The following is a 23,105-nucleotide window of genomic DNA, read 5'->3' on the forward strand; positions in this document are numbered from 1 at the left end:
AACGATGCACTATATAATTTTCTGTCCGTCAAAGTCTGTATACAAACTATGTGTGTTCAACGGTCAATAATGATTAAAAATTCTGTTGTTCCAGATATTCATTGTTCACTTTATGTACACTATAATTTTTATGAAGTAATTTGAAATTACTTTTTCATACATTGAATAAATTATTTATTTAAAATGTTAATTAATATCTCCTTTTCTCTTCTCGTTATTATTACTTCACGAAATGAGAGTAAATGGACACAAGTATGGAAGGGTAGATAGAATTACTAGAAGATTCTGTTATGCATGGAATTAATCCAAACGAAACTCTCCGGCATAGTTAACATCTCTATGTAGAATGGATATGATCTCTCAATTAATTGTAGAGAACAATAGAGAATTATTCGAAGAGATGATCGAAATTTCTGACAGCATCGTATTACAAATTTCGAAAGATTAAATTTCTCGGTTTTTTTTTATAATTTAAAAAATATTTTATTTCGGTAATCCCTTAATTATTTAATTAATTCGTCAATATTAACACAATCTTTATATATACGTTCACATTAATGTGTAGCATATATCATGCATTAATAAATATTTTTCATTATGAAAGTATTTTCATTACATGTAAAATTAATACGTACATTTTTTATTTAAATATTGAATGACAATATTAATATAAATTTAAAGTATATTTCAACAAATTTGTATTCCATTATCAATGAATTATTTTCATGAAATGCCCATTGAAAAATAATGGACCAATTTATATTTATATATTTTTTTATCATTTTGTACATTTATATATATATATATTTAATTTATCATAGTATTTAACCAAGAGATTGCCGAACAAATAGAATTACGAAACGCATTATTTTTATTATTTATCATTGAATTACTTTCTATCAGAGTACCTTTAGTATCTTGTCAGACATTAATAATGCTTCTTTTATCATGTTCAGACTCTTTTAAATAGAGAGTCTAATAGGCTTCATTGCGGATTTCAATTTAATTAAAACAGGGACGCTTAAGCCGTGTTCACATCCCGTATATTATTAATCTCGGACGAAAGCGAAGTAACTCGACGGAAAAGTTTTATCGTTCGAGTCTTTTACCAGTTTCACAGCTTTCCACTGATTTATGTCGCAGCATGTCTTCACAGGCTAGAAGGAAAGATTTATTTCGACATTACCAACCGATTTGTCCGGTGTTTATTATAATAATTCTTGCACCAGAAAATTGTGGATCATACTTATTCACTTGTTATTCTTAAAGTCATCGAATATTGATTTCCATAATTTACTCTCAAAAATTTAATCTGCACGATTTTAACTTTTAGAATCAACGACGATGTAAAAATTTATTAGGAAAGAAAAAAGAACATGCGAAAATATTTTCAAGATTGGTATAAAAATATCGAATATATTAGATACTACATTTATATTCGAGCCTGACTTCGACAAGAATTGTATGCCAGAACGTACGTATAAATTCTGAATATAAACTCGACTGATTGAGAATACACGTATGTGTACATCGACCTCGATATAATTTGCGTCACAATAAACTAACAATCGTGCGAATATTGAAATTAATTTACATTCCAATCTTATCCAAGTTCAAATTCGATACTGCCGTAATAATTTGTGTTGTAATAGATGTATCACAAAATATATTTATACACGAATCATATAGGAATCATAGGAATCAGCTTATCATATTATCGCACGAATTTACAAAATCTATTTCCAAATATAATTTTCTTCTCTTCTATGTATCAATATAATAAATTACCACACATTAGAGATCCTTTTTCTTAAATTATCAAGAGTCACAATGATAAAAACAGAAATATAAAAGCATATAAAATAAATTATATATTTGTTAATTGTTTCTAGTAAGAGATATTGATAAATCCTTCGATTGATTTCAGAGAATTGAAATCGTTTCGAAATCACTTTCATCTGTAGACCCAATAAGATTTATTGTCCCCTCCAATGAAGAATAATATCGTGGAAATTTTGTTTCCCTTATCGTGATTAACGTTTTCGATCGTATACTTCTACAGTAGTCGTGCCATTATTTAACGCTGACTTACAAATCGGTGTCCAGTTCCGCCGAATCTTGACAAAGTCGAGGTGGCGAGGGAACGTTCCCACGAATTTGGGCCCGTGTCGCGATACGATACGGGTCGCGAGTGAACGTTCCACGAATGAGCGTGTCTGGTTATCGGGGCGATGATTCATTGCGGTTATCTCGGCGTGCAGCAGTTCCAGAGAGGGCAGGCCGACGTTGCAAGGAAAACCGGGTGCTCGTTCGCGAAGTAGGGCGGAGAAGCTTGTCCCGGTGTCAGAGTCGGGGTTAACCGAATTCAAAATTATTACGGCCCGCCTTAAATCTCTCTCACACGCCCTCTGCTCTCTACACTTCTGTCTCTCTCCTTCTCTCGCGCACACATACGTTCTGCGACCAGACAGCGGCAAAAGGGTGATTTCGTTGGAATGGAAACGCGGCGGAAAATGAATAATTTGGTGCACGGTGCTCGAGATTAAGTGTTTGAGTTGAGGATATTTTTTGAATGATTAAAAATTATTTTTGAAGTTTTCTTTTTGATATTTTCAGGTAGGAGATTGTTGCAAGTCGTTTGAATGTGTTTTGAAATGTTCAGAGGTTATTAAAAAATGTTTGGGGATGAATGCATAAAATTATTGCAGATGTTTGTAAATGTACATTTTTGGAATTCAAGATATAAATGGCAAAGTGAAAGTAGAAATTAATCCAATAGTGTAATTACAAATTAAAAGAAATTATTAGAGTGAATATATTTTGTTTTTTTTTTTTTTTTTTTTTTTTGATAAAAGTGATTAGTAATGAGATATGCAGCAACGACAAAAGATTTTAACGCTCGATAAACAAGACGTGTAATGGATCTGTATTTCAAATCTGTTGCACGGTATTATTAGCTAATGTAGAAGTTACTTGTGCATGGCTAAGTTTATTTTCCAATTCATGGTTTCAGTAAAACATAATACGATCGCGTTAAGGAGCTTTGAAATTTTGTCCCTTAATCGTGTTACAGTCAAACGGTCAATGAGAATGGTTAAGCAAAATGTTCTGAAACTGGAGTTTCTCACAAAGCTCTATATTTCCTAAAGTATAGCCTGATCGATGTGAAGAAATAAAAAAAAATATAAGAGTTATTTAAATGAAGAATGTATTAAACAAAAGAAAAGATCAATTTAAAATAATAAAATAGAAACAAATTGTCCTCGTATACTATTTCATATGCAAAAATTGATATAAATATAGCGCGAGCACAGTTTTATTAAATTATTGAAAAGAAAAATGAAAATAGACGCGAACTATTTTAATTTTAATTTTTTAAATCTCCATTTTTCAAAACTATTTCACTTTGCGTGAAGTTTTCGTGATATATCTACGTCACACGCGATAATTGAAAAAAAATCTCTCTCCACCCTTTATAAAATATCATATTCTTTATATTTACAAATATATTAAATAATAAATATATAACAAATATATAATAAAATCGATACATCCTTCTAAATCCTTCTCTTCATCTTCCACACGATAAAATAATAAAAAAATTCCATTCCAATCCCAAGTTGCCTTGAAAACAATGCAATCCTCGTTCATTTAATTTCGACCCAGTTTCAATTTACCTTTTTCGCACAACGAGCGAAGCCAAAAGAGGCGACATACATTCAAATTCTCCCGCCACGAAATTGCTACGCGTCCTCAACAATGGCCACGATTTAAACAAAACGTTGCAGTGTACACGTTGTACCAGCATCTGAACTCTTTTCCAAAGGAAAAAGAGAGAAAGAGAAAGAGAGAGAGAGAGAGAAAAAGGAAACAAAAAATATAGATATAGAACGAAAGGAAAGAACTGGTAAACCGTTCGAATTCTTTCCGTTCTCTTTTCAAAACCTCCTGGGAAATTCAATAGGAATAATCCTATAATTGCCTGCCTGTGCTTCCTACATTCGAAACGCGCTTGCGGGGATTGTGATGCCGCACGCCGGATTTAAAGTACGGACACGACACACAAACTCACAGGATATTCCTGATACTGATTAAACCTCGTTCGTTACGTGCCGCCCTGTCATCTGAAACTGGAAGCTGTCGTGCAGTAGAGATAACGTCGAATCATTTTCTGATGCCAGATCGATGACAGACCGTCCGGCTGTGACCAATCAACGCTTGTTAATAACGCTCTTGCCACGTTTATCTAAAACGGGTGGTTGTAGCGACGTTAATAAGTACGATGTATACACTGGCAGGTCGTGTTTGGATCGGAGTATGTCACGATGTATGTATCTTCATATCGGTCACTTTACAGCTCGGTGTCCAATATAGAGTACATCATTTTCATTATTACAGAATTCTGGTATATAGGCTTTTGTGAGATGTAGGGTATTGTAGGAATTTCAAAACAAGTTAGAGAAATTTTTGAGAACTTGTTCAATTTATTTGAGGAAATTTTTATTTTTTCCTAGAATGATTTTTCTTTTTGAAATTCTTCATCTCTCTTTCGCTGCTCGAATTTTTGTTCCTGGAATTTATTTCTTTTACTTTTGTAATTTTATCACTGATATTGGAATTCCTTTTTTGATATATATTGAATTCTAATATCTAAAGTTTCGTTTTTCACTATTTTATTTTATTTTCTTGTTCCTTGAATCTATATTTGTTTGTGAATACTATTTTTTTTAAATTAATTTTATCATGGTAGAATAGATAAAAAAAATGTCTAATAATCTATAATTTTTGTCTGTAGAATTAATAAGATTCAAAAATAAATATAATTATAATAGTCTTCATATAAGAATAATTTTCAATTAAAAATAATCTAAACTAAAAATCACGCGAAGAATGGAAGATTGTAATATCTTTTTGTGAGATCTCAGAAAGATACTAGATTGCCCGCATATGCTTTGTAGTACCATCATAATCAAGTTGACTATACTTTAATAAGATGTATCAGATGTGTATAGTCGGATCATTGGATAATAATCATTGTAATGTGATTAGCAATTAATCCTGGTAAGTACTATTGATTTTAGATTCTGACCCGCATACATCAAGTGTACTAATCATTGCATGTGTTGAATCACTTGATCCCTTGATCATTGATCATGATTATTATTATTAACAGATCCTTAACGGATTATTAATTATTCAAAAAAGAAAAAAAAGTCAAAATTAAAGAATTAACAAAAATTTAAGAAATACAAGTATACCAATGATATTAATGAGAAGAGAATTGATAAAAATTTGAAATTTGAAACCCGAATTTTTGCTAGATCCAATCTTCATCGAATCTGTTCCACGAATGTAACTTGTATGATGTTGTTGGTTTGAAAGAATTGAAAAAGATAAAATGCTACGTATTGTCCTGTATGTCAATATATCATTCGGTGTTTCTATACTTGATGCTTTAATTTAGAATCTCACTATATCGCGGATACTGCTATAAATGAAACGATAGGGTGTTTTCAGGTTATGTATGGACACTGGTAAAATATTGTTTTCCCGTAACTTCGTTTCGTATGCTCGTATGGAATGCTGACAGTGGAGAAAAAGAATGAAAGGGAATATAGAAGGGCCATTTTTCTTTGGCACAAATATGGATGAAGCAAAGTGTATTGCAGTGAATTTTAGTACATATGTTACTCATTCCAATTTCGTTGCCCCTTGATATCCTCATGATAAATAAAATTTGACAGAATTATAATTTAAACAACAATATTTTATTTTCTTCCTAATAATTAATAATTTTAAATAACATTTGCCACACTTCGTTGATTAATTTCGTAAACTTAATAAATTATAAAATTTAATTTAAACTTAATTCCCAATTTTATTATACTACTGAACTTTTAACTAATTTCAACGTCTTCGTTTATTAATCTCACCAATTAGAAGTTCATTAATTAAAAAGCGTAATTACGTTGATCATGATTCACTACTATTCCATCTTTATCGCATTATTTTACACAAAAATTAAACAAGATCGATACAAAAATTTATTATTCGTAATTTGAATTTAAAATTTCGAATTTATTTAAAAAGAAACTTTCGTTTCGAAGATGTAAATATGTATATATATTTTTTTTTTAATAACGAACGAGCTTCGTGAAGACACTATTTACTCAATGGAGTGTCAATGTTTCAACAATACGATCTCAGCAATCTTGAGCTAACGCAAACAGTCAAAATAAATTGTGGAACGAAGAAGGATCCTTTCTCTTATTAAATTTCCTTCGAAAGATCGGCCAATGTTTTCTTATTAAAAGATCCAATTATTTCAATTTAACGTAAACACGACGAATGAAAAAAAGAAAAAAGAAAAGAAGGAAGAATGATTTGCATTTAATATATGTAATAATTCGATAAGTGTCTCGATATCTGTAGAAATTAATTAATGAACCGTTTACTGGGATTATTCATTAGCTTTCATGAATTTAAACTCGTTATTTCTATTCCATTTATATAAATGATACAAAATCACAATTACAGAGAATACGATTGTATTATAAATCGCATCGACACCTCATCAAACATGTAAATGATGCGCGTGCACATAATTTGACATGTAAAATAGGCGTCAAATTTACGCCTATGAATATTTCCAATTGATCATTTTGAGCCTTGTAATTTAAAACATTAACGTAGGAAATAATTGTTATAATGTCGTCATACGTTATCAATGTATTATTCCATGCAATGTATTATTCCATAAAATGTATATTCTTGATGAAAATAATTTGAATGTAACTTGAAATTAGACAACGTTTTTGATGAATTAATGAATGGATTGGTGTAATTTATTCATTTAGAAAATTGTAATTTAATTCCTCCAATATGTAAATTCCATTTTAATATGTATAATAAAATAATATATATATACATGTCAAAAATTAAAATATATCCAGTGCAATCATATTATTGCAGAAATTTCATGTTAAATGGTGAAATTCTGCTCGATTTAAGTTTACACGTTTTTTATTTCCACTATTATTATTGCAAGAAAACCTTTCCTTCCTTATCAAAATGCTTTCAAGATGGAGGAAGGATCAATGTGCAATGAGTGCATCCAGTAATTAATTCTGTCCCTTTATTCGCTCTACTTGCGTCGTTTCAAATTGCTTTCAACGGCTGAACTTGCCGATTAATCACGATCGGTTGAAAGGAGGTGAAAAATATGTCAGAGGTGGGGACTATGACATTCATTGCTTTGCGAAACGATGACGAACGAGCGATCGTGATATGCTAGGATTTCGTGCACGGATTGATGCGTTTAGAATCTTTTCCAGTTAAATAAAGTGTGAAAAATTCAAAGATATTTTTGAAAAATATTCTAATCTCCAAACAAAATAGAAAGTAATTATGAATATAAATAATTACATTTACATATCTCCAATATGTTTTTATTAATTGCAAAGATGAATGATAATAAAGAAGAAAAGGAAATGTGTAATTATTGAAAAGAGATTGAACATTATTATCTTAAATACATATCTCTATTTTATTTTAAAAGTAAAATATCCATATCTAAAATAATATCCATAATAAACGTTAAATATACTCGAGGAAATTATTATGCATTAATATGCCATCCACGAAGTTAATAATCCCGAAACGAACCGTATTTTCCGTGCAATAAGGTTAACGAGCAATTTGTTAAGTGGTATTAACATCTACCCAAAAATGGCTGCGCATTGACCGACGAAATATGTTCAAGAAGATATTCTGTACGTTGAACTTTCGGCCAAGTTTTCACGAGTTGTGCAATTACGTGGTTGATACGTCGTGTCATAATCGAAATTTCTTACTCTACATGACGAAGAACTTTTTAAAGGTGTCGTCGCGACACCTAGAAAAGTTAAGTGATATTAGAAAAAACTTGGACAGACTTTACGATTTTTACGGAGAGATTGTAATTTCGAGACTTTCCACGTTCCCTCGTAGACGAGATATCCTCGTTCCAACATATTCTCTAGTTGGGTTAACGATAGCTGGAAACGAATCGATACGAGCTTAATCGATATGAGTCGCGTTTCCTTAATGCGGTGAGAGGAGGATCTTTTAGCACCGATCGAGAAACGAGCTTCGGCCGCATTCGATTGAACGTTAACACGTAATTAAGGCGAAATTGGCCCTTTTAGAAGATAGCGTGTATATTGTTAATGGTAAAAGTTATTTTGAGGTTAAATGCATGATTCTTTTGGATTAGGAAATTTGAAATTGGCGCGTTTAACTTTTATCGTAGCACCAAAGGCGCGAATTTTAATCTTAATTTTTTAGAAAATATAAGAGATAATTTTAAAATTTCAACATGATCAATTTATTAATTATCGTATTGTATTGTATTCTGATATCATGAATTCTATTTTGTTATAATTTCCTGAAAAATAATCTTAAAAATAATATACGCGACTTTAAAAATCTCGAAAAATATATTACGATGAAATAAAATATTTAATATAATGAAATTATTAAAATTCTTTGTGTTTTTTTCACATTTAAAAAATTCTCATGCTTATTATTCCACATGCTTTTAAAAATAGATTTTTTTAAAAAACTTAATTTTATAATCACATAATTAAAATTATATGAAATGATAATAATTTTTTATCACATATTGAACTCGCAACGTTAATATTCGAATAATATTATTCCCAAGTAAAATAAATAGAGAATGGGGCATATACATTATTCTTTCATAAGTTTAAATTCATTCAGCGATATTCATTTTATTTATTTCTATAAGATATATAAAAAGATTGTAAATTAAGGAAAAAAGATTTCTAAGGTTGTATTTTCAACGAAGAGATTATTCCTATTTCGATTAATAAAATTGAATCGAATTATTAATAATAATAATTGTCAAGTGTCAATTATTAATTTGATTTTTAAATTCTGTGAGACAAATTTAACATCGTTCCAATTTTGAAACGGGTTAGTGATCTTTTAATAAGTTAAAAATAATCTTCTAAGTATTCGTCGGTCTTCAAACCCGAAATACCTTCAAATCCTTTGGATATACGCTTTATTACGGAAATTATTTGAACCTTTAAAACGTCGTTTGATGCAAAATAATATTAAAATTGATAATTCATCCTAGAAAAAGATGCTATTATAATTTCTTTGAAAAGAGAGAATAATTCAATGACAGGATTATTCAATTCAATAGCAGCACATGAATTTATGCTTTAACTTTTTTATTGCAAAATTTTAAAAATCTGAACAAATTCTCTTAATATCGTAGAAAGAACTGCTGAAAAGATATTTTAACGCATAGATCGATAAATGTAAAAGAGCTTTTCGTGTTTTCCGTTGTTTCACGATCATTTTGGTTCTGAGATTAAATTATGTATTACTACCACCATCCTCTTGAATATTTCAAAAATATTGACTGTCATAATATTATATATTCCCTTTTGAAGATTTTGTTCCTTTGAATTCAACAGAGTATTCTGCTTTTCGTCTACGTCATATAAACTATTCCCCTTTAATCATTAAAATGGATTTATCACGTATTCCAGTATAATCTTCAAACATAAAGCGATTCAATACGATTCGACATCAGATATAAAGAGATATAGATAATGAAAATTCTGTAAAACAATATTTTCCACTAGCTATTTTCATCCATCTTCTTTCTCACAAAAAAGAAATTGTTTCATCAACATACGTTTCATTATCCATTCCTCGATCGAGACCCTTCAAACTATTCACTCTGCCGACTCGAACCCGCGATCTTCTTCCTTTTTCCGTTTCCAATTAAATTTTAACCAAAGTCGTCAAATGGAAGAAAAAAAACTGTATATCAATAAGACCCCCATTTCTTCCCGCGTTGCTCGTCCCACTTACACTTTTGGCCAGTAATTACCTCAGCGAAACTTGGCAGAATTGGCCACTTCACCCTTATCGAAAACCGGATGAAAAGTCGTTCACGAGGTCCAACCGGGCCAACTTTCCAAACTTTCCATTCAAGAGGCTTTTCTCCCGCGTGACCCGCCATCCTCGCCGCCCAAAGCCGCCGTTTAAAATCGTGACAGAACGCTCGCGAACAGTCTTCCATCCTTTCCGACACCGATATTCCATCCCTTCTTTCGCTCACACTCCCTCCCTCCCTCCCTTCAGTTCGACAGAATCCATCCCCATTGTGCGACACGCAAAAAAGAAAGGATCCTCCTTTCCTCCTTTCGATCTCTCCTTTTATCTCCCTCCTCCTCCTTCCTCCTCCTTTCACCCGGCTCCGCTCATTCTTCCCCAGTTTCTTCGACTGTTGTCGCCTGTTATATATATTCGATCTCTTTCCAACCGATACTTCTCCCGTTCTCCGCTCTCTGTTCTCCCACGACAGGAGTGAAAACCGGTCCAAAGCGCACCGTACACGAGGCTGTAAATAATAAAAAATGAACCACTTCCGAAAATGAGTCGTGCGCAACCCCTGCCAGTGGCCCTTTGTCACACGACACTTGTCTCCTCGTTTGAGTCCTTTGCCATTATACCGTTTCTGCCGGTACTTTCTCTCTCTCTCTTTCTCTGGCTCTGTATTCTCTTTCATTCTCCGGCGATCTCTCTTTTTTTTATTTGTTTCCTTTTTATCTCATTTTTTTTTATTCCTCACGTTTTTCGCCCTCCTCACGAGTAGTCACGATTCGATTCTCTGTTCGTTCGTTTTCGATAAGGGAGGAAGGGACAAAGAAACATTTGCGAATGAAATTGTGTACACCGATGTGTGAATCGATTTTGGCGTAATGAGTTTCTTCGTATCGTGTTATTTGATTTCAAGGTTTTTTGTAAAAAGGAAAAATAAAATTGTATAGATATGAAATAATCGATAGTGATACAGATCTATATGCGAATAAGTTGTGCAAATATCTTTCTCGTTTCAAGAATTGTAAGCAGGAAAAGAATTTTGAACAGGTTACACTAGAATGATGACAGAACTGATCAGACTTATGAAGATATATATAGGACACGCACATTTAATGTTTTTTTAACATTTCAATAAATTTGCGATTTCTTATCATTTTTTATTGGATTCATGAGTTTCATTTACAATATATGTTATGATATTTTAAATACTGCAAGTTAAAATATGTACGTACGTCTCTGACGTATAATAAAATGAGATCTAATCACATAAAATATTTTAAAATGAAATGTTCCATAATTCCTATCCTATTCCCTTACTTCCTTCATTTAATTTATTTCAGAATATTTCGAGAAACGCACGAAACAGTCACGTTTTTTCTACGTTTGTTAAGAATTTTTATACTCATTTAAAAATAAAATAAACGTCGAGAGAAAGTTTCTTAGCGAAGCGTCTTCGTATTGTCCAACCACAATCCCCTCCCCTCCTTCCACCATTTCCTTTCTCGTATTTTATTCCGTTTCCGTTTCCTTGTCTTTTCTTTCTTTCTTTCTTTTCTTTCTTTTTTTTCGAATTCAAAAACTTTCTTTGCGTTTTAAATTACAGAAATGCATTCTAAATTGCGTGTCCTGGCCGAGACAGAGGAAAAGGAGCCATGAGAAACGTAGCACTTTCGAGAATGAGTTGTGCTCATCTCTCGCCAGCCGTTTCCTTGAACATTTGTCTCGTAATTTGAGCCGCTCGGTGTACTATGTTTTTCTGTATCCCGTTACTTCCAACGATTGTCTTCATCGATGAAACGTATTACGTATACTTTTAGCTCTCAGCTTAATTAATCGATAATTCAATTTTTCGTTTCATTCCAGTTCTCGCCAATTATCCATTTCTCTTCCCCCGATGTGTTTCATCCGATAATGTGAAAAATTTGATTCACGATAATTTTTTTAATATCGATAACAAGTATAAGTATTTCGAACAAGTTAAATTAAATATTTTTATCAAATACTTTTTTTTTTTTAGAAAAACCAATGCAGTCTACGATTACACAGCTGTTGTTCCAATAAAATTAGATAAACCGTACAATCTCACGTGCACGCAGCATAGTTTCATATTCTCCTCCTCAGTATCTCCCCGAGAAGTTATCCGATATTTTATCGTAACGGAAGCACGTGAGCGCACAGATTAAAACGAAAATATCAACAAAAGATGGGGGGGGGGGATGGAATATTAAACTAATATGCCGTTTCCACTCTCGTATCCCATTCCACTCATTACACGTATTAACTTTGAATGGTTATTTCACGGATTAAAATTCATCCTCTTTATGTCATCCTCCCATCCCATTATTTCCCCTCTTCCTCTCCCCCGCCCGCTTACAGAAATTCTCCTCCTGCCTTTCTTCTTTGCGATCCGATAGAATCATTTCGATATAAAAGCTCGACGGATAGGGGCGTGGAGGAAAGGTGGAAGAGATGCCCATCTCTTTTTTCCCTCCTCTCTTTTCTCTCCTCCCGTGTGCAGCCACGACGACGTTTCATCGAGAGGATACGCTCCTGAACGACATTTCACGACTCAGAGAGGGAAAAGGGAATAATAAAAAATGAACCACTTCCGAAAATGAGTCGCGCGCACGTCTGTAGCCGGTGGAGGCTTTGCAACGCGATACTTGTTTCATCGTTTGAATCCTCCAGTGGTGTTCCTGGCCTCCCCTTCAATCCTCTCTTCTTCTCCATCTTTTCTTCATCGGTGACAGAGAAACGAAATTTCGGCAACGCTTACTTTTTCTTCTTTTCTTTTATTTTATTTTTTCTTCTTCCACTCTCTCTTTCTCTTGCATACGTATCTTTTATTTTCTCACCGGTTAAAAAATTTTCCTTTCTCCTTTCCTTCTCGCTCTTTCTTGACTCCTCATTGACTTTTAGCGCGTCGTACGTGAAAACGTGCTCCAGTTGAAATCTGGGTTAAGCAGCGTCGTTCGCTATTAAAATATCGGCGCAGAAGTTGCTTAATTACGGGGGTAGGTAGTAGTATCACTCACTAGTCGAACTTCGTATTTTTTAACGTCACGTTTCCAACTCGTTACCGGCCTATTAATTAATGTTTGACTTGTGTCAGCTTTATGTCGTTCATACGAGAGCAATTAACGTGATCTTCGTGGAAATATAACATTTGTACGATTTTTCTGCGCCAACGTTGGACGATTAATTAGATAAATATGTATGTTTTTGTAGCAGAGATTTAATTATGAATTTTTAATTGGAATTATTCTTAAGATAAGTCGTTATCCAAAGAAGATGTACGTATTTTCGTTTTTTTCTTTATATTTTGATAATTTAAAAATTTGAACACGATGGCAATTTTCTCCAAGTTATGAAAAGTAGTATTTTATGTACCACATCTCATGTCGTATTTCTTCTCGATATTTCAAAAAAAAAAAAAAAAAAGGAACGAAACGTTTGAGACAAAATTATTTATATTCTCGACTTTTTACAGCAAACATTCAGTTCAATTTTTTCACACGATGGATAATTTAAAATTATTTCTCAAGTGTGAACAGAAAATTCTCACCATTTATCTCCAATTCAAAATTATTTCCTTGGAATCTGTTTCCCACGCCTCTCGATAAGAAATTCCATAGTAATTCCGAATTCTATCGATGAATATTCATCCCTTTCCCTTCCCTTAGCACGATTCTGCAAAATTCAACTCTGTCGAAGTCGGGTGGCGAGAAATAATGCAAGGTCGACATCCGATGAAATTCAAGAATCGAACATCGCGAGAAACGATAAGATAAAGGGAAAAGGGGAAAAAAGAAAAGAAAAGAAAAAAGGGAGTTAAAAAAAAGAGAATGCAGGTTCTAGATGAAGGTGAGGAGGAGAAAGGTGGTCGATGCTCATGGACAGAGCAATCTGTTCGGTGAGTTTAAGCAGCTTGTGTCTATTTGCCCGACGAGAAGATTCGTTTGCGAGGAAATCTTACAATCTTGCTTCGAGAGCTAAACTATCAAGTTGTTTGAGTGGGACGATTTCACCGAAAGGTGACAGGGCTCTGTCCGCTGTGCTTCACCTGCAGGCGTTCGCGACAGCTTTTAATCGCGCTGAATGAAGCGATAAGACGTTTACAGACTCGACATGTGTTAAATCAATATTACAGTTTATTCCATTTCCACTTTTTGTGGGATGGAAGAGAAAAAAAAGAGAAAAGATAAAGATAATAAATTTTATGTTCGTATCTATGAGTTTCTTTTCTTTTCTTTTTTTCTTTAAGGTGAAATTGAAAATTAGAAATAAAATATTTTCCTATCTATATTCGTTATATTTCTCGACAATAAAGAAATACGACTTATGAGTATGTTGTTAATGAATTAGAACAGAAAATTTAATAAATTATAGTTAAAATTCGAAACAATGTGAGAGACACTGAAGGTGGAAATATAATTTTCGTATCATAAAGTTATCTCGCCATCTTTGCGAGAATAATTACAAACTTTCCAGAAAACTCGGTAAATTAAACATCAACTTGAACAAAGTTGTCTTCGTCAAACGAAGGATATTCTTCGGTTAAACATAGAAGCGAAATCCAAACAATTAAATTTCCACGATATAATAAGGAAACGGTATTTTTAATGAAACGTTTCGAAACTTTGAGTCACCTTTTGCATTCGATATTTCAACATTAAACATCATCATAATATCCACACACCACATTTTTCTCAATCTGTTTCACTGTATTAATTCTTCTTCCATTCTCGACAAAATTCGCCCAATCCCTCGATAAACGCACGAAAAACCAAAAACAAAAATAAACAGATTCCAATGAATTCCGATGAAAAAATAAAACCAAACAGAATCGAATAGACTACTCGTACAATAGTCGCGAAAATACAATATCAATCTGTATTCACGTATGTGTATAAACGTTCATCAACGTTCATCACCGTGGAAAAAGAGACTTTTACGAGTCTTACGAATACCCTTTGCCAAACTTAACCCCCTTCCCCCCTAAATAAACCGTTCCATAAGACGACGAGGGAATCCTTGTTTCATTCAAGACGCCGCGAGACGGCGTCCCTTCACCAAAATAATTACTATCCCGGAAGTATCTGGCTGGATAGAGAGAGCGTAATCCCACGGGGACACATATTTCCTTGGGGGGTGGCAGAAGGAACGGTGATCTACCCTTGCCGCTCGTCTCCCAGCTATTTTCCTCCACGCCTTTCATATCTTTCCCCGCTTTCACTCTCTCATCTTCCCCTTTCTCTCATCAACCCCTTTCGTCCGGGGTCGGCTGATTCGCGCGGAGGTTGACCGTGGTTGAGAGGGTTGGTGCGCGAGAGTTGGATACGCGGTGGCAGCTGCGAGTGTTTAGCGAGTCGCTAAGAGGAGGGGGCGAAGATGAAACGAAGAAGAAAGGGTAGGGTCGCGGACGAGGGCGATGGTTGATGCAAACGCGAAACGCGAGAGGGTGGAAGAGAGCGTAAGTCGAATCGTAAAGTGGAATGTGTATACGGTGTAAGCTTTTGGGGGAAATACGAATGTCTCGTACGTGTTAGTTTATCGGGTGGATATTCGGCAATTAGGGATATTCGGCTATTGGAGCTATCGGGTTTGGAGACAGATTTCTGCACGTCTGTGCGTGTGTCGGGCCGCAGGCACGATGATTATTCGGTAATTAAGCGATTGGTTAGGCAAGGAGAGATCGACGTGGAATTGGTGTCGTCGGAGTGGGGAGGAGGGAAGCTCGCGCAAACGCCGTTCAAAGAGAAACAAAATTTCGACGATATTAATTTTATGGGGAGGAAAAAAGAAAACGTGTAATTAATTTCTCTTTATTACAAAAATAAAGATCAACAAACAATGTTCCTTCTGATAGAGTGTTACATGACTTGTATAAATAATTAGCTAGATAATTGTTGATTAGCGTGTAAAATAAAAATTTGATTAAAGTAGATCGAGAGCATAGCGGATTCGATTTAAAATTAAAGCCAATTTTAATCAAGAAACTCGGTAAACTTCGAATCTCGAGTAAAATTTTGATGAAATATTTTCGAGGCAGCCTGTACACGTCAGCGAACGCTTCACCGATCGAGTGCGGCAAAGTGCATCGAAAACAAAACAACAAGCCTAATTGAATCGTTATTCAAGTAGTCGGATGCATATTCACGTGGTGGTGGTATCAACACCCTCGCCGAGAGCAAGTTTCATGGGGGATGGGAAAAGCGGAGAAAGTGAACGCACACAGCCGGCCGCGTGGAATGCGCTCACGGACACGCGTAGGCAACGACTATCCGATAACATTGGACGCGCATCGGGTGAAAAGTGTGCGTGCACGTACGGGAAAAGGAGGGCGTGATGGATGGAACAAGGGACGCGAGAGAAAAGAGGGTATTCTTGGCGAGCTCGTTGGTCTTCGAGGCGAATTTAATTCGTTTTAAACTGTATCTTGGGAAGGATCATTACCGATGCTTCATGTTCTCGGGCTAATTGGAAATTAAGTCTTGGAAAAATGTGGAAAAGTTTTGGATTAAGCAAGATCCAGTGGTTTAACAGTGGTTGATTTTAAATGAGAATTTCTTTTCTCCTATCTCTAGAAGTTTTTTTTTTATCATTGTTGTTTGTGCGTGTGTGATAAAAGTTCGAAGATTGTTGTAAACTATCTTGAATTTTATTGAAATTAATTAGAAATTAAATGCGTCTGTAAATATTAATTAACATATTTAATTATTAGATGCTTGTTAAGTTTATTTTATTACTATTTTTCGGATATCAATGTATATTTCAATATAAATTATAGTTATACTGTTTCTTTAAACTTATTTATCAGATAGATATTACACAAATGCAAAAATATATCAATCATTTACACAAAAAATTTCCATAATTAATATAAATTCTACTTATTTATACCATTTATCTTTGTAAATAAAATAATAAAAGTTTATTATACACATTCTGAAAAAGAAAAAAATAAAACGTATCAAAATTCGGATTCAATTTTTTGCTGCTTCGAAATAAATTTACAAATTATTGAGATGAAAATTTATGATCGAAAATCTACGCTACGTTTCTCCCTCCCTCCCGTATTTTTAACCAATTACGTCATTACGGGGATAATGAAAGTTCAACCGGCGCCGATTTACCAACAAATTGACAGAATCCGCTTACGCGAAATTCACGAGGAAAATAAGCCGGCACGCGTGTGAGCGAAATTCTCGCCGACTTAAACGCGGCAACGTTTCGCATTAGGAATGGACATTTACGGCAATAATTGCACAATGAAAATAAATATCACCATGGTGACCGCGAACAAAGCTCTGATTACGCCTTTTGTGTCTAACCTGGCCCTTTGTGCCCTCTCTAAACGAGAATTTCGTTTCTCGGCCGGGTTGCGCGTTTTACGGCCACGCCGAAACAAAACCAGGCGTATGTGAAATTATGCTTAACCGTATTAACAGTTTCCACTTTTCGTAAACGTCACAGGATGGAAACGGCTGGTGGATTCCATTGTAACGTACAAAAGGCACGAAATCGGTAAAACTTGATAAAACTGATTGAAAGCTTTTAAACGGGAATTGATATTGAGTCGCTGAGAATGCGTCGAATCCGCATATTTTCCACCATCGATTTTCGAATTTCAACGATGAAACACATCGGAACGATTCGATAAAATATTTAAATATATATCCGCGATTTTGAAGCGGAAAATTATAATATATGATAATATATCAACGCGATAATTATTAGATACTCTTGACACGATAAATTCAATATCGTTGATAATATATATCAACACGCATTATCATATTCCAAGAAAAGAAATCTAAACTCGATTAAGACATAAGAAATACGATAAACAATAAGAAATACAAACCACATTCTCTTGCTTGAACAACCATATCGCGATATAACTCTCGACGAAATCCTCTTTTCATACGAAACTTCTTACCCTTAATTCGCCTTAATTCCAATGCAAGAACATCTTCCTGATCGGAAGGATCGAAAAATGAAATATCCCCCAAGTTGTGCCGCGATCGACGCGCCATATCTCTCGACCGATCGGCATCCTTTTCCCTCCGACTACAACTTCCTCTTAATTCCCAACTTCTTACGCCCCGTTCGCAAAGCCGATTCCGGCCGACCTCATTCTCCACGGATCCTTTTGTCCAGAAAATTTCCGCACTTCCGCGCCGCTGCGCCACAATCAAGCCCTACGCCACATACAAACGGGATGGGGAGATTGCGCAGACGCGTGCACGTGCACAAGAGAAAAGGAATCCTCCACGTTTTGCATCGCGGCAAGTTTATTAGAAGACCGAGCTTTCAGGTCCTAGCCTCTCCGCAATGCAGGAGAAAGTTTGGCGCGAACAGTTCGTCTCAGAGATGTTGGCGCGAGATTTTCCACTTGGAAACTTGGATTTTTTCCCCTCCCCTCTCCTCTCGCTCTCGTCTAATCTCCTCTCGATTATTTTTCGACTCGATTAACGGGCATCCAAGTGGAAAATCTTCGATTTTGAGGAGGTTGGGAACAGTTTCTTGGCATGTACACTCGTATGGAAGTTGGCGAGGAAAGTGGAGTTTCGTTCTGTTCCGTCACTGCGGTCTCGTTGTTAGTCTCGGTTCCTGTGATTGATTAATTGATTAACCGATGGATGGATTCGAATGAAGTTTCTTGTTGTCCGTTGATTAGTTTTAGAGTGTGTTTAGGGGATGATTGACGTATAGGATCGAGGGGAAATTAAGGCTGAAGGAAATATTCGATTTGTTTAATTAATACGAGGCTCCCTTTTTTTCGTATATGCTATCGATCAATCGTATATCATCTTGATAACTTTGTTAATTGATCAACTCGTTTATTTCGTAAGTTAAAGTTAAAGAAAATATAGGTTACTGAATATCTCTCTATAGGTTACTGATTTTCTCAATTTTCTGAATACTCGATGTTTTATGATATTTTACACAATAGTTTTTAATCGTATAAAAATCTATAATATATTTATCAGTAATAGTGAAACAGGATCGAATATTCTATACTGTGTATATACATTTGCGGGTTAGAAAATTTCGCAACAAAGCAAATATTTGTCACAATCTTTCACAATAAACAGAAAAATTTCGAAATTTTAGAATCCACAATCCAGGACGGAATGATGGCAGACCCTACACCGAAGAAACGTAATCACGCGATAAGTTGGCGAAACATGTTTTCGGTCGTAACAAGTTTCCCGAAATGTTATTTCTCCTTGCCAAGAGATTTCGGCTTCGTGAGGACCGGTTAAATTTTCGACTTCTCGAGCACGTTGCGGAGGCGATTTTCGAGCGCCAGAAACGAGGTCGGTCTCCTCCTTCTTAATACGGATTTTGGTATTAATATCGACACTCGGTTTAGCACCACTCCCAAGATTTTCCACCATCCGCTCGTCATCCGGACGCCAGATTTGCGCTTAAATCCTCCCTTTCATTCGAGATTCGCGCCATTTCCAACTTCGCACCTGACCACGCCTCGATATCCCATTTCACGCCTCTTCGCGAGATAATTGTTTCTGATTTACTTTGATTAAATTTCTGCCTCTCGCGAAATATATAAATTTTTGTCAACGGATAAAAATGCTTGTTAATTTTCCATATATTTTCACTAACCTAATTCTTTGCGAATCAATTCAAGGAATAATCCAATTCGAAAAAGTTATCGATGTGCAATGATTTCTCCTTTTTTATTTTTACTAATAATAATTTAAAAACTTCGAAGCGTTCTCGATCCGGCGAATAATACGAACGCGAGGGAATTAATAAAATAATATCTGCCTCGTGTCGCGCAACAGCGCACAATTAACTTTTCACAGAGAGCCGTGCAAAATTCAATTTCACGTTTAATCCCTTCTCAGACGTACGCGTGGTCGGTAAACGTAGCGGCTAAAATAAATGTTACTCGACTCGTGACATTTTCCTGCTAGACCAAACTGCCTCCCTCCCTCCCCCAACTCTCTTAAAACTCCCTCCGTAAAAACAAGAATATCACCCATCCACCGGTGTCCACTCGAAAGCACGACGTAAACCAAAGTAAACCAAACACGAGAGACACCCTCTCTCTGACCGAAGGGAAAACGATATAAAACCGGCGGTATGAACGGTTTGCATGAAATAAAACGGAGAGTGCAAGAGCTCGGAGCACTGTACAGTTGCGTGGCGACACAGGGACGGTGAGCTGGTAGTCCTGCGTGTTTCCCCCCTAGTAATAACCCATCCATTGTTCGAGGCCCCTTATCGCGCGTGGGCGTAAAGCGAAGGAAGGAAAGGAAGGAGGGAGGGAGGAAGGGAAGGAAGGAGAGGATCGCAGAGAGGGGGCACGTAGAGAGGATCGGCGAGGGAGAAAAGGGACGCTCGAAGGAAAAAGAAAGGATGGGGTCACAACTAGCCGGAGGGGTAGTGATCCGAGATCTCGTAATGGGGACGTGGAAGTGCAAGCTCAGGCTAAGTAAAACGAAGGTCTAGGGCAAGTCGATATATATATATATCTCACCCTTCCATGTTCTCCTCCTGCTCAAAGATTCCTCCTAGCCCTTTTAACCCCCCGGAGGTAAGAGAGCCACGCCACTCGAGACGTGGAAGCAGCCGCGTGGAAGCTGGCAATTCAGTGTCGGCGACCCCTCGCGAATCACCAAGGGTGGGTAGGTAAATCGAGGAGCAATAACAGACCCTTTATTCGAGGATAGTTGGTGCACGTGGCTGTGTTCAGGTGACTGATTGATGATGCGCGGAGCAGAGATGCGATTATATTGCGAAATTCTCGTCTCGTGGATCGTGGGAAGCGTTTAAAGGGGCGCGTTTACGGGTTTTCGTAGAAAGATTTTTGGAATTGTCTCTTTTCTTTTTTCGAAGTGGTATGATTATTTCGGATAAAAGGATTTGGATGAATAAGTGAGTTTTGCCATTTTCATATTTCTTCGTTTCGGAATTTTGAATGGAGAGATTCGATGCAATTTTCTTTAGGAGTTTAAATGACCAAAACTATTCGGTTTAGGGGATTACAACTGAATGAACTCTAATGGGAATTTGCTTTAACGAGCTGTGATCAAGTATGATTTATTATAATGCGCTTCTCGAACCTATTGTATCATAATTGACAGAGGCACTATATTATAGCCAGCGACGTACATCAATAATCTAATTTTATTATTTCAACAAGCCCAAAGTTTATACTATTTTCGTTTCAAATTTCAAATTTGTTGGTGTATATATAGAAATTTTATACATATGTATATATATATTGAACAATCAATTTTCAAAAACAATTTATATACGTAAGGAAATTACGTATATAATCTAGGAGAGAAACAAAAAGTTCTACGATATTGGCGTAAAACTTTGATGTAATATCCTCATCAAACAAAATCCACTTTCAAGACTCGGAGAACCGATCGCTTGAGAACGGGTTCTTATCCCCGAAAAATATCTTAGGAACTCGATCATGGTGGTATAATGGGGTTCGTTGAAAGATAAACCGGGATGGAGAGGATGATGGATCGCGACCACAGGACTAAAGCAAACAGGCGAAAAACTTGGCATGCAGGTCATATCGTGGTAATGATTTCTCCTTCTGCCAGTCGTACCAGTTGCCAAGCAAATGGAATCCCATGTTCTTTTTTCGTTTTTTTTTCTTTATTTTTTTGTTTTTTTTTTTTTTTTCGTTTTCTTTTTATTATTACGACGAACTATGGATTCAATTCAGGCCCGTCGGACAGAACATCGACCTGTTTCACTGACACACTCTCAACTGCTCTTCCATTAGTAGGCAAACCTGAAAAGAGCGAGTGAATGAATAGACAAAGAACGAATAAACAAAGGGAAACGCGATCTCAGAGCTTGATTCGCTCCGTCACGAGTCCGACTGGCTGCATTTTTCTTCCCTCTATTTTTTTGTTTTCTCTTCTCTCTCTCTCTCTCTCTGTTTCTCTCTCCTTCTTTTTTCCTGTTTCCTTTTTTTTTTTTTTTTTATTAATTCATCAATCCGTCGACATTCCCTTCCCGTCGGTTCTTTATCGAGCTTGAATGTTCGTTACAGATTTGCCGAGCGTTCAAGCGTTTCGTCGAAAAATTTTTCCATCGATCCGTAAAGTGGCTCCATCCGATTTTAAATCGATGCCAGACGCGAGTTTTGATTTTTGTCGTTGCTCGAACACGCGTGAATGTTCGTTGAATTGCCCATCCTTATAATATCCTTTGTAACTCGTGGCTCACTTTTGCCTCTCCCTTCTTGGTAAATTTGTTCTTTCCCATTAGGACTTTTTTCCTTCTTCTTTTTTTTTCTTTTCTTCTCTTTTCTTTGGTGCTCCACAACCTGTTTCAACTTTTTCTTGTTATTCCTTTCTCGATCCACGTACATTGTTTCCCCCGTCGTACGATCTATTAAAAGGAATTTTCGTCCGATAAACGAACAGGGTAAATATTTTCGTGCAAATATTTATAGAAAGGGGGAGGATGGTTGGATCTTTTCAAAGAGACGGCCAATACGAACGAGCCACGAGGTGTGATAGCTTTCTTATTTTTATATGCATTATACAACACGACTGCTCTCGGATCTATTCTATTTTATCCACCATCTAGGTTTGTACCTACAACTATGCGGAACGTTTATTATTACCGAGATTAAGAGGTTGAGAAATTTTCTCGAAAACTTTTAAATTATACAGAGCGAAAAGGGGTGTTGTCGATTTGTTATTAATTTTAATTTTTTAGTAGCACGAAAGGAACTCATAGTCTATGCTTCAGTTTAATTTAATTTTGTTGATTAATTAATATTATGGCAAGTTATTCGTACAACAAGCTTAATTAATCGGGACAATGCAGTATTTATCGATTTTTCTTTAAAATTAGCGAGCTAAATTAAAAAAAAAAATTCCCCCTTCGTCCAACTGATATTATCGATAAAATCTCACAATTCGTTCTATTTCAAAATTCTAAAACTAAAGTAAAAAAAAAACTAAAAAAAAATAATGACTGACTTGAAATTTTTTGATTCAAATCTTCGATGTTAAATAAAACTTCATATCGAAGATTCGAGTGTTGCACAAATATTGTATATTCGCTTTTTGTAAAGTTTCAATGACTATCCAAATATTTACACACGCTGTATAAACATTTTTCGCATTTATATGTCTACTGTAAATTGAAAAGAAAAATAAAATAACATTTCTTATTTTCTC

General features: G+C 35.3%; 1 protein-coding gene across 5 annotated transcripts in view; it reads right to left on the reverse strand.

Moving 5' to 3' along the window:
- The window catches only part of LOC100577798, a 238,344-nt gene that overhangs the window by 15,483 nt on the left and 199,756 nt on the right, over positions 1–23,105 (reverse strand). The window contains exon 4 of one of the 5 annotated variants that reach the window (XM_026440401.1): positions 16,875–22,305. The exons of 3 other annotated variants lie outside the window; for them this stretch is intronic. In XM_026440401.1, the coding sequence (XP_026296186.1) occupies positions 22,246–22,305 (60 nt within the window). In that variant the 3' untranslated portion in view covers positions 16,875–22,245. Of the gene's footprint in view, positions 1–16,874; positions 22,306–23,105 lie in introns of those variants that run through there. One more of the 5 variants, XR_003304592.1, reaches the window with a different exon arrangement.

This window comes from Apis mellifera, linkage group LG4 (genome assembly GCF_003254395.2).
Source record: "Apis mellifera strain DH4 linkage group LG4, Amel_HAv3.1, whole genome shotgun sequence".
Taxonomy (NCBI): domain Eukaryota; kingdom Metazoa; phylum Arthropoda; class Insecta; order Hymenoptera; family Apidae; genus Apis; species Apis mellifera.